The sequence below is a fragment of the Chlamydomonas reinhardtii genome, chromosome 17 (assembly GCF_000002595.2).
Source record: "Chlamydomonas reinhardtii strain CC-503 cw92 mt+ chromosome 17, whole genome shotgun sequence".
NCBI lineage: Eukaryota > Viridiplantae > Chlorophyta > Chlorophyceae > Chlamydomonadales > Chlamydomonadaceae > Chlamydomonas > Chlamydomonas reinhardtii.
Genome location: NC_057020.1, coordinates 3740223 through 3751510, shown reverse-complemented (window position 1 = coordinate 3751510; position 11288 = coordinate 3740223). Strand labels below are relative to the sequence as shown.

General features: G+C 66.8%; 2 protein-coding genes across 2 annotated transcripts; both read left to right on the top strand.

Moving 5' to 3' along the window:
- Nucleotides 1-81: 81 nt before the first annotated feature.
- CHLRE_17g727550v5 (uncharacterized protein) lies at nucleotides 82-7335 on the top strand. The gene is made up of 3 exons (XM_043072369.1): nucleotides 82-635; nucleotides 913-1002; nucleotides 1159-7335. The coding sequence occupies exons 1-3, from the start codon at nucleotides 365-367 to the stop codon at nucleotides 6513-6515; spliced, it is 5718 nt and encodes a 1905-aa protein (XP_042914828.1). The 5' UTR covers nucleotides 82-364; the 3' UTR covers nucleotides 6516-7335.
- Nucleotides 7336-7381: 46 nt separating this feature from the next.
- CHLRE_17g727500v5 (uncharacterized protein) lies at nucleotides 7382-11227 on the top strand. Its single transcript, XM_043072368.1, has 10 exons — nucleotides 7382-7627; nucleotides 7864-7965; nucleotides 8260-8343; nucleotides 8486-8581; nucleotides 8941-9018; nucleotides 9352-9405; nucleotides 9604-9771; nucleotides 10186-10230; nucleotides 10379-10464; nucleotides 10669-11227. The coding sequence occupies exons 1-10, from the start codon at nucleotides 7607-7609 to the stop codon at nucleotides 10799-10801; spliced, it is 867 nt and encodes a 288-aa protein (XP_042914827.1). The 5' UTR covers nucleotides 7382-7606; the 3' UTR covers nucleotides 10802-11227.
- Nucleotides 11228-11288: the final 61 nt, after the last annotated feature.

The following is an 11288-nucleotide window of genomic DNA, read 5'->3' as shown; positions in this document are numbered from 1 at the left end:
GACACCAACCAAACTCCTCAAGATGCCTGGCTTCAAGTTTCATTGATGAGTTTGTATGTTCGAGCGTCATTAATCTCAATACTACATCCTCACTCTCAAAGGGAGGCGCCCGTCCGTCTGAGCCGGACAATTTGTCGTGTGGTCTTTTCACCCCGTGTTTTGCCACAATAAATGCTCCACGCTCAGAAAGTGCTGAGAACCCGGGAGCGTTGCCTGGGCGCTCGGGAATAACTTCGAGTGGCGTATGGGCCCGCGCTCTCGCAGCGCCAGCAGCTGGCCGAGCTCATCTATTAGGAGGTACTTTGGATTTATGGATGCTCAGGCACTCGGTTGAGCTGGATTCGGGTCTGAAACAAGCGAAGCCATGCTAGGCAGCGCTCCACCACCTCCAGCAACTCATGTGAGCTTTGGCGAGATAACACCAGCCTCACCAGATGAACAGAGGTATAAGCCCAGCGGCCGGGTCGCTGGCGTGCCGGCTGCGGTGCAGCAACCGGCGCTGGCCCCGGGTCCCCGGGCCGCGGCACCGACACCAGCACCACTCCCCGCGCCTCGGGCCGCACCGCGGCGGCAGCCTTCGGAGGTCAGCACCGACAGCGACGTGGACGACGATCCCCTGCATCCTACTGCTTACAGTGAGTAACAACGAGGCTGTAGCTGTGCGTGGTGTAGGGGTGCCAGGCTCAGGAACAGGAAGGGCCGCACCAACGCAGACGGACACGGACCGGGCCACTCAGTGCGCTCCCCTCTGGATGCGACACCAGCGCACGCCGATGAGATTCCTGCCGCCACGATCAGCATACTTCCGGTCTGGAGCTCATTCAGCGCCTTGACCGGCTCGTACATTGCAAGTTCTTTCATGTGAAGAAGCTGTCTGACGAATCCACGTCTCTCCTTGATGTCTGCCCTCAGTTCCTCTGCGACGCGTGAAGCGCCAGTACTCACGAAGCTCCGTGGACGGGGAGGACGACGAGGACGACGAAGACGACCCCTACTCGCCACGTGAGTTCCCTGTCGTGTTTCGCCCGGATGCACACGTTCCATGACTTCGTCTGCCGCGTGGGGACCGACACCCTCGCTCATCACACGCATACATACATGCGGTTCACAAAAAGTAACGTGCTCTTTTATCTCGGACATCACACCACGCACTCGCAGACTCAGGCACCTCGCATAGCCGCGGCACCAGCTACACCAGTGCAGTCGGCTATGGCCGGACCTACGCGCGCAACCTGGGTGAGACTATGGTGGGCCGCTCGGGCGACTCAGCGCTCTGGCCCAGTGGCGCTGGATTCACCTACAGCACTGACCTCGTGGACATGACGGCGGCGGCGGCAGCAGCTGGGCATCATGGTGCCGACCCACATGGCGGCTTTGAATCGCTGACAGTCAACGCTGACGGGACGATGGCAGCAAGGGCGGAGCACGCGCGCGGCGCGGCCTACGGGCACCGCAGCGTGCGCGGCCGGAGCGGCCGCAAACAGCAGCCGCCCTCGTCGTCCAGCAGTAGCAGCAGCAGTAGCGAGGGCGGCAGTAGCAGTGACTCGGACCGGGATGATCCGTTTGTAGTGGCCATGCGCAAGCGGCTGCGGCGCGACCAGCGGCGGCGCTGGGGAATAAGCAGCAAAAAGGCCAGCAGGCAGGCCAGCAAGGCAGCGTCCAGTGCGAACCTGCCAGCAGCGGCAGCAGCAGGAGCGGCCCCGGCGCCGCCGTCACGGCTGAAGCAGCTCTCGGGCGTGGGGGCTGATGAACCGCCAGCAGCGGCGTCAGCAGCTGCTGCGCCCGCGGTCGCGCACTTACCGGCTGAGTCTTTGGCGTATGGGGCGGACGCTCAGGCCGCGAATGCGGCTATGGCAGCAGGAGATGAGTACGAGGACGATGAGCACGAGGGCCTGGAGTTAGACCCGCAGGCGGCAACCACTGGCCTCGGCGAAACGTCTTCGTCGTCCTCCAGCTCGTCCGAGGACGAGGGCGAGCAGGGTGCTGGGCTGGCCCTCGCGGCGGACGACAGCCGCGCTGCGCCCACTGTCCCTGAGCCGGGGGCGGCGGGCGGGCCGGAGGCGGGGCCTGGGCCGGAGGCGGAGCATAAGTCGGGGCCGGAGACAGACCGTGAGCCGGAGGCTGCGCCGGAGCCAGAGGCGGAGCCTGGACCGGAGGCGGGGCCTGAGCCGGAGGCACATGGGGAGCCGGAGGCGGAGCGTCAGCCGGAGGTTGGGCATGAGCCGGAGGCACAGGAGCAGGCAGAGCCGCAAGCAGACGTAGAGGCAAGCCCGAAGACAGAGGCGACGCGGGCTGCAGAGCCGGAGCTGGAGCAGCGAGAGGGGGACGGCAGCGAGCCGCGGGCGGCACCCTCCAGCTCAGGAGCTGCAGCACTCGCAGAGGCAGCCGGACCGGATGCACGGGCCGACTCCACGCAGCTGGCGGAGCCGGTGGCAGCCTCGGAGCAGCCTCGGCCCTTGCAGCAAGCAGCGGAAGATGTGCCAGCGGTGGTGAAAGCAGCCTCAGCCCTTGCAGCTGTATCAGAAACACAGGCGGAGGCGGCATCAATTGCGGTGCAAGGCGAGCCGGACGCCGAGGACGCGCCAGCGATTGAACAGCCGTACGCCTCGTCACGCCCCGCGGAACCCGATGCCCGGGCGGCGGCGGCACAGCCAGACGCGCTGGAGGCTGGGGCGGATGACGCGGAGCAGGTGGATGGGGCAGGAGCAGCAGAAGTAGCGGGGGCGGCGGATGCGCCAGAGGCACATTCTGGTGCGGGGGCGGCGGCAGCGACCGATCCTGCAGCAGCACCCGCAACAGAGCCGCTGCGGGCGCCTGCCGCCGAGCCGCCCGTCGCCGAGCCATCCGGCGCGCAGGCTGCAGTTGGGCCTTCGCCGACAGCGGCAGTAGCGACACCCGCTGTCAGGCCCGCAGAGCCAGAGCCTGCGTCAGAGCAGAGGCAGGAGCCTCAGCAGGAAGCAAGCACTACAGCAGCCGCTATGCTAAGAGCAGAGCCTTCCAACCGCTCGAGCCCTGAGCCAGAGCCGGATGCGTCAGCGCATCAAGCAAATGAGCAAGAGCAGGAGGAGGAGCCCGCAACGACCAGCCGGCACAGGGAAAGTGACGCGTCTGGTGGGCAATACCGCATGGTGACCGTCAGCCAGACCGGGGGGGTTCCGGTGGCCAAGCAGGAGCAGTCGGAGCCGGAGCCGCCGGAGCTGGGGCCGTCCAGTGCGCCACCGGCGCCAGGTGACGAGGCTCTCGTGCGACAGCTGCAAGCTGCGCAGCCGCAGCCGCAGCCCCAGACGCAGCAGGCGCAAGTAGATGTAGAGCTGGAGCCAGAGGTGCAGCCGAGCCGGTCGCAGCGGGCCGAGGTCGAGGCTGGGGCGCAGGCGGAGCCGGAGACGGAGACGGAGACGGAGCCGGAGGCACATGAAGCTGAAGCGATGGGTGCGCTAGTATCGCACACGGTGACTGCGGAAGAGACACCAGCAGATGCGGACCCAAGCGGGCCCTCCACAACGGCAGAGGACGCGCTACCGAGGCCGGAGCCATCAGCAGTGGCTCCAGAGCCTGCGCCAGGCGTTGCAGCGCACGACGACCCGGATGGGGAAGAGGCTGGTGTGGCAGGCACTGCAGGTGGTGCGGCGGCTGCGTGTGAGGATGAGGGCGCTGAGAGTGACGAGGTAGCAGAGGCGGGGCCTACACGCGAGCCAGTGCTCTGTGCGCCCGCGGACGACGAGGGGACGGAGGCGTCGGAGGGGCCCGGTACAGAGCCCGGTTCCGCTGCATCAGGGGAGCCGCTCTTGACAGGGGCGGAGCCCGAACCTGATGCCCGTGCTGCGCCTGAGCCAGCGCCGGAGGCGGAGGCGGAGGTGCAACCCGAGGAGGCAGCGAAGCCAGAGGCGGCCGCGAAGGCCGCTCCCACGCCAGCGGCAGCACCGGCGGCAGGAACAGCGGCAGCCTCAGCGGCAGCATGCACAGCTGAGGAGGCGGTTGCTAAGCCACGGGCGGAGCCGGAGGCTGAGGCCGCACCGGCAGCGGATGATGCGGCGGCTGAGCCAGCGGACGCGGCGCCGATGGTGATGGCCGGCAGCGCGGCTGCCGCCGTCAAGGTCATGCGCCGCTCCTCGTCAGGCGTTGCATTGGCAGAAACCAACTCGTCCAGTTCACTGCCGCCGAAGCCCAGCCCTACCAAGGAGCTGCCACCGAAGCTGCATCGCACTGCGTCGAAGCCGAAGGAGGAGTCGGCATCGCCGCCGGCGCCGTCGAGGCCGCCCGCGTCAAGGCAGACATCTACGGCCTCAGCAGCGGGGAGCAGCAGCGGCAAAGCAGCTGCCACTGCAGGCTCTCAGTCTCACAGCCGCACGCCCAGTGTCTCTGGCAAGCCGCTGCCCCCGCCAGTGATACCGCCAGCGCCGCCGGCCGGTGCCCCCACTGGCGCACCCTCGCCGCGTGGTGCGGGCCGCCGCAGCTCCCTGTCCACCACGCCATCCAGCACCCCCACGGCTGCGCCTGCTGCAGCCGCGCCCAAACCGGCACCAGCGACTGCCCCATCTCCTCCGCCAGCACCAGCGCCGGCGCCGGTACCGCCTGCGCCGGTGGCTGTGAAAGCGTCCCCGGTGAAACCCATGCCCGCTGTACCGCTGACGGCACCCAAGGCCAGCACAACGCAGGCATCGGCACCGAAGCCTGCAGCCTCTCCGGCGCCGGCAAGTCGCGCACCGGCACCGGCAGACACGCCCGTGCCTGCAGGTCCTCGATCACCGTCAACGGCGTCCCCGTCCCGTCGCGCTAGCACCACCGCTGCCGATAGACCGGAGCCGACGGCCGGCATGGCACGGACCGTCAGCCGGCCGTTGGATGGGGGCGGCGCCGGCAGTCCGGCGGCAGCGCAGAAGCCGCTAAGGTCGGAAAGCCCCAAGCCCAAGCCGCAGGCGCAGGCGCGCAGGGCACAGCCCGCTAGCAAGCAGGTGTCGCCGGCCGCGCCGGCAGCGCAGGCAGCGCCCGCGCCCGCAGCACCTAGCTCGGCTCTGCAGCGTGTGACGCAGCGGCCGTCGGAAACGTCGGCGCAGCTGCAGCAGAAGCAGCTTCCGCGGCCTGCCCGCGTCAGTGGCTCCAGCGGCGCGGCCATGACGCCTTCCTCCCTTGCCCCGCCGCCCGCGACGCCGCCGCCAGCGCCCGCCGCCAGCAGCGCATCGCCGCGCACCCCGCAAGAGCCGGTCAGCGCGCAGCCGCGCTACGTGTCTGGCACGCAGCTGCAGCCGTCCTTCACGCAGACATCTCCGCAGCCCGCAGCGGTATCGCCGAGCGCCAATCTATACGTCTCACCCTTCACGCCCAACGGCGCCGGTGCTAGCATCAAGTCCCCACCCGCCGCCGCCGGGACCCCGCACAGTGGCGGCCTTGCCGGCGCTCGCCCCAGCGCCCTTCGGCCGCTGTCTGCAACCTCCTCCATCTCATCCCTCAACAGTGCCGGCACGGTCGGCGCTGGCGCGATTGGCAGCCCCAGCACCCCGGGAGCCGGCGGCTCTGGCAGCGGCGCGGTGCGGCGCTACCCGAACGGCCTGCCGACGCGGCAGCTGTCCTCAGGGCCGCCGCCGGGCCTGCCGCTGCTCAGCGATCTGGCGCGGCGCTACCCGATGCGTCCGACGCGGTCGGGCGGCAGCGGCCCCATCGTCGCCCTCGTGGGCGGACAGCTGATGGTCAGCGAGAAGCTGTTCAACGAGGCGGCGGCGGCCAACAGCGCCGCCGGCGCTGGGGACCGGGGCTTCAACCGGGCCGGGCGGGCAACGTACGGCGGCGCCGGCGGCATGGGCGTCCCTTCGTTGGGTTCGCTGGGGCCGCCCGGCGTGCCGAGGCGGCCGCTTAGTGCCCGAGAGGGGCCGGGCGGGCTGGGCCAGGGCGCCGAGCACGGCATCGGCAGCGGAGGCCGCTTGAGCACAGGTGGCAACGGAGTCCCGCTGGTGGATGGTTGCGTGCCTGCCCACGAGCTCTCGCATCCGGCGGCCGTGGGCAGCTACCTGCAGCAGCGCCGGGCGGAAAAGGAGCTGCGCGCTGCGCAGATGGCGGCGACGACGGCGGCGGCGGCCAACGGTGGCAGCGCCGTACACCACGACGCCGCGCTTCGCGCCTGGGGCTCCAGGGCGGCCTCTAGCGACGGCGACGGTGCACTGGTCGCGAATGGCAGCGGCAGCCTGCCAGCGCTGACGCCGACCGGCAGCGGCAAGGGCTGGGGCCGCGGCTCGGTGGTTGCGCCGCGCGCCAGCGGTGCTGCCGCTCGCGAGGATGACGGCGTGCCTCTGGAGGGCGAGTGGCTGGGCCGCCACTCGGGCAACATCCGGGGCCCAACCTCGGAGGGTGACGGACTTGAGGAAGAGGTGCTGGAGGAGCAGAGCGGCCGCGTGTCTCCCTACAGCCAGCAGCAGCACCACATGGCGCGGCGCGGGGCTGGCGGCCTTGGCCCCGGCGGCAGCCGCTTCCGGCAGCCGGTGCTGGGGGCGGCGTCACCGCAAGGCCGGGGCTGGGTTGCTTAGCTGATAGAGGTTACATGTGGGACGACAGCCGTGGACTAAGCTGGGTGGCGGACGGACCCAGGAGTGAGGCGCGGGTAGATGGCTAGCGTGTGGTCAAGGCAGGTTGTTGCAGGAAGGCGGTACAGCATCTGATTGACGTCACTTTCAGACGAAGGCATTTGGACCATACAGACATGACTCGGGAATGTGTACCGTACTTAAGACACGCACATAATATGGATATGAGACGGCAGGATGGTCAGAACTGGACGGAGATGGGGGAGCGCATGGACATGGCTGGGCCGGACCCTGCATTACTGCATGCTGTGCTTTCCAAAAGCTTACCGGAATGGGACGGGGCACGGGACAGGAGCTGCGGATTCAGATGGGCGTGTAGTGGAGCGCACAGCACATTACCGTGATTAAAGACATGACCTTGAGGCCGCTGTGCGCATTGCCCAAGCAATACAGGCCCCTGCAGTTACGGTAGGTCAGGAATAGGTCGGGTTCAGTTGGTGAGGGTAGTGCTTCGGCCCTGAGGCGCAAGGGATGGGCTGGCCTTGTCAGAGGCAGCGTGTGCGCGCATAGCGCGTCTGTGCTTAGGGTGGTCTGTGCTTAGTGCTGGCAGTTAGTGCTGGCAGGACGGGGAGGTGAACATGCACTGTGGCGTGGATGGTGGCGGTGACGGCGGTTCCACTCAGGTGGCCGGCGCCACCTTCTGTGTGTGTTCGAGCCGAGTCGGTCAAGTGGCGAAGTGACGCAATGGGGCAGGGGTACGAACATCGCGGGCTCGCGCCGCAAGAGACCTGCACTTGACGAAGCCCTGCTTATTATCGCCAAACAAAAAGTTCACTTGACCCCGCGAAGCTCGTGCTCCCCAAACCTAACTACTTGTCCTCCAGTCGCTCGCGACGCCGGCACTCAGTCGCCGCTTCCCTGATCGAACCGCCTCCCTAAGCGCTTGGCTCTTTTAGCAGCATCCGGCCTTGGCAACTGCAAGGCACGGCCTGAACACCCGCGCAAAGCCGCGTTGACCGCCGGTCGCCGGTGACGTGCGGCAGCAGCAGCCGCAGCCGACACGCCGCAGGCACAACCCAAGCTAACAGCCACACATGGCGAGCTACAGCCCCGTCGTAAGTCTTGGCGGTCCGTTTGGCGCGAGGGGGGGAGCGGGCGTGGCGCTGCCAGCGCAGCAGCTGCGACCCGTGGGCCGGCCCGCCCGTTGCCCGGGCGTTTGACCGGGTGTTGAACCTGATGACTGCGTGCCGCAGCTACTGCGCTACTCCTGTTCATGTGCTATTCCGTTTAAACGCATTCCCCTGCCAAACCCCGCTGTCTCTCTCCCCCTCTCCTTGCTGAATCCCTGCAGAGCCCGCAGCCCGGCACTTCCGAGGCGCCGGGCGGCGTCAGCCAGCCGGCACCCGGCATGGGCGAGAAGGACGCCAAGCGCATCGCGGAGGGCGTGAACGAGGTGCGCGCGGGATGCCGGTGCCGCTGCCTTTGCCTTTGCCTGGCCTGTGTTGTCGTCCGTCCGCTACTCCTAACGGCACCTGTCGCAGCCAACATCCACGTGTCCATGTGCGCAGTCGCACCCCTATCCCACCCCTGCGCTCGCAAGCTGCTCCCCACCATACCACCAGGCGCGCTCTCTCTCGATCCCGCCCTCTCTCCACTCTCCCGTTTACCCTCTCCCCTCTCCCGTTTACCCTCTCCCCTCTCCCGTTTACCCTCTCCCCACTCCTCCCGTTGCTGCCCCCCTCCTCAGGAGTACCACGACCCTCTGGACGACTGGTCCAGTCGTGACACGCTGCTGGGCCTCATCCCGCTCATCATGGCCTTTGCGCTGCAGGTGCGCGTGCTCGTGGCCTCGTGCTAGAGGGTTCGTGGCTCTGACCCCCCTCACCGCGTGTGCGTAGCCTGCCGAGTCTCGCTCGTTTAACCCCTGCCCCTCCCCCTTCTGCCCCCGTCCTCTCCCTCCCCACCCACCCCAGGATGGCAACTTTAAGGTGGGCCTCATCATCGCGCTGGCCGCCGCCGGCTTCCTGTTGGTCATGCGCACCATGGCCTGGGACAGCCGCTACAAGAAGGTGAGAGGCAGGAGAGGGGCGGGAGCGTGTCGGACCGTCGGCAAAAGACACATCTAGATGCCCCAGGGCGTGTTCCGCAGATTTATATACTTGTGCGGTGTAGAACTACCGTCGCACCCACAGGAAGCGTGTCGGAGGTGGCAGGGAAGAGTGGGGGCTGGGACGAGCGAAACTGGAAAGCAGAGGGGCACAGCGAGGTCTGGGCGTATACATTGGGCATGTACGGTATCAGGCGGGGCTATGCTCGCTCCGAAGAACGCACGCATCCATATTGGCGGCACTGCTCTGATAGTATCTGTGTACCGTACATCAACGCATTGGGCCCTCCTCCTATCACGCCCCATCCCGCCCGCCCGCAGGTGTGGCCCATGCTTGAGCTCATCTCCATCCCCTTATTCGCCATCCTGCTGGGACTGAGCTACGTCAACAACTACCAGGTGTGCGTTGGCTGGGCGCGTGTGTTAAAAAACGAAACGAAAGCCCGCCCAGACGACGCCGGGCGCGCGTGTGTGTGTGTGTGTGTGTGTGTGTGTGTGTGTGTGTGTGTGTGTGTGTGTGTGTGTGTGTGTTAAACAAACGGAACGAAAGCCCGTGTGCGTGTGCATGTGCGTGTGCACGTGCGAATGATGGACATAGAGAGCTGGGTGCGAGCTTGCGTGTTTGCGTGTTGGGGTGTTGCCAGGCCGGCCAGCGTGCTTACCTGCTCGCCCGACCTGCGTGCTCGTAACCTGCACGCCACCGCCGTGTCCTTTGCCACTCGCTACCTGCAGGTCAACAAGTGGTTCCCCACCATCGCCGCCATCACCTTCGCCCTCATGACCTTCGTAAGCGCACGCACGTGACTGCAGCTGCGACCCGAGCGCACACGCACTGGGGGCTGCGAGCGAGAACCAAACCCGAGCGCACACGCAGTGGGGTCTCACATGGGTTGCGCGCTCGTGCTTACAGTGTGTGGACATTCGTGCCCGTGCCGTACCCGCTGACTCCCTTCTCACTACCCATCACCGCCCCCCCCCCCGCAGCTGAGCATTGCCTGGCGCCGCCCCTGGGTGGGTCACTACGCGCGCTTCCCCAAGTTCGACCGCGGCGGCAGCCTGCTGTGGCGCCACACGCCCAACTGGCGCCGCACCTGCGACCTTGCCACACTGGGCTGGCTGATCGCCTTCGTCGCCACGGCCTGCCTGACGCTGGTGGGTGGGGTTGGGGTTGCCCGGGGTGCCTGGGCGGCTGGTGGTGGTGGGTGGGTGGCCACTGGGGTGGGCGTGTGGGTGGTGGGTGCCGGGGTGGGGTCCGTCTGGGTGGTGGGCGGTCGTAATGAAGGATAGTGTGACGGCGGGAGCTGGCGCATACTCCTGGGCTGCTTCGGGCTGGCGCTGGCTCTGTCCATGTCCCAAAACTTGGCCCTTTACAAGGACAGGACAATAGTAGGACGTTATCATTTGGTGGCGTTAAAACTGTCACCTCGGCCCGGACTTCCGGATTTCGTGAGGCAAAAGAGCACGCAAACATCGTGCGCACCACCCTGTAGCTACCGCCACCTGTCCGGTGCGGGGCTGCTACTGACAGGCTGCGGCGGCCTGTTCCTGACTGGCTTGTGTCCGCAGGTGCCGCAAATCACCGGTGGCCACCGTGGCCGCAACTCCAAGAACGTGAGTGGTCCCAGTGCTTGTGTAGGAGGTGCACTTGCGCCATTCCTGCTGCAGCAGTACTCCCCGTCCCCGTGCTGTCCTGGCTCTGCACCCTAGCCATGTCAGGGACACACATATGTGCCCACACGCCCACGCCACACGCCTGCAGATCATCTTCAACTACCTGTTCCCGGCGGGCTTTGCTCTGGCCGGGCTCATCCACCAGCAGATGCTGGGCAACCACTACCGCAAGAGGTGAGGCCAGCTCCGGTCCGCAAGCGTCCGGAATGTGCTGGTGCAGCTCTTGATTCGTCATGGCTCCCACAGTCCCACACACACGCAGCACCCTTGAAACACCACCAGTATACGCAGATAGCAGCCCTCCTGATGCCTACACCTGTACTGAACCTCCCCTCCCCGCCCTCAACCCCCGCCCCGCCCCGCCGCCTCGCTGCGCAGCACTGTTCGCAACCTGGACCGCTACTTCGGCCGCACACAGCTGGGGAGCGTGCCCGGAGCTGGAGCCATGCGCACGGCCGAGACGCCCTACCCCTCCGGGGCCGCGGAGGCCACCGGCCCCACCACCGTCTGAGCGCGCCGGCGGTGGCATGCGGGCTCTGCCCGGCCTAGCAGCTGCCTGACGGCGTTTGCAAGGGCGGTTGTTTTATTGTAGCGCGGCAGTGTCCAGGCTTGGTTGGCGTGCATGTGGAGGGGGAGTCTGTTTGTCAGCTGAAATTGATGCATCTGTGGTTCCGATGGTCAATGGTGCCACAGTCACTTTTGCCACCGCATCTACCATGCTGACCCCTCATGACATGACAGCGTGTGGCATTCAGATGCATGGTGTGCGGCGCTGCCGGATTGCCTTGGCCGCCGTGGCAGGCATGCTTTGACGTTGAAGTGACGCACTGTCGGGCTCCGTAGAGGGTTGGCTACGCACTTAAACTGCAAAGGTTGGTAGCTGTAGGCAGGCATGCTAGCTGTTGACATGCGGCGGTGATCGGTACCTGTGCATCCCTTTGCATGGCATTCCCGCCCCCTGCTGCCACGTTTGATAAGAAAACTCTCACGGGAAAATG

Coding starts and splice junctions, on each gene's coding strand:
- CHLRE_17g727550v5 (XM_043072369.1), top strand. CDS start 365: ATGCTAGGCAGCGCTCCACCACCTCCAGCAACTCATGTGAGCTTTGGC. Junction 636..912: donor CCTGCATCCTACTGCTTACA/GTGAGTAACAAC, acceptor GTCTGCCCTCAG/TTCCTCTGCGACGCGTGAAG. Junction 1,003..1,158: donor AGACGACCCCTACTCGCCAC/GTGAGTTCCCTG, acceptor ACGCACTCGCAG/ACTCAGGCACCTCGCATAGC.
- CHLRE_17g727500v5 (XM_043072368.1), top strand. CDS start 7,607: ATGGCGAGCTACAGCCCCGTC. Junction 9,019..9,351: donor GCTACGTCAACAACTACCAG/GTGTGCGTTGGC, acceptor CGCTACCTGCAG/GTCAACAAGTGGTTCCCCAC. Junction 9,406..9,603: donor CCTTCGCCCTCATGACCTTC/GTAAGCGCACGC, acceptor CCCCCCCCGCAG/CTGAGCATTGCCTGGCGCCG.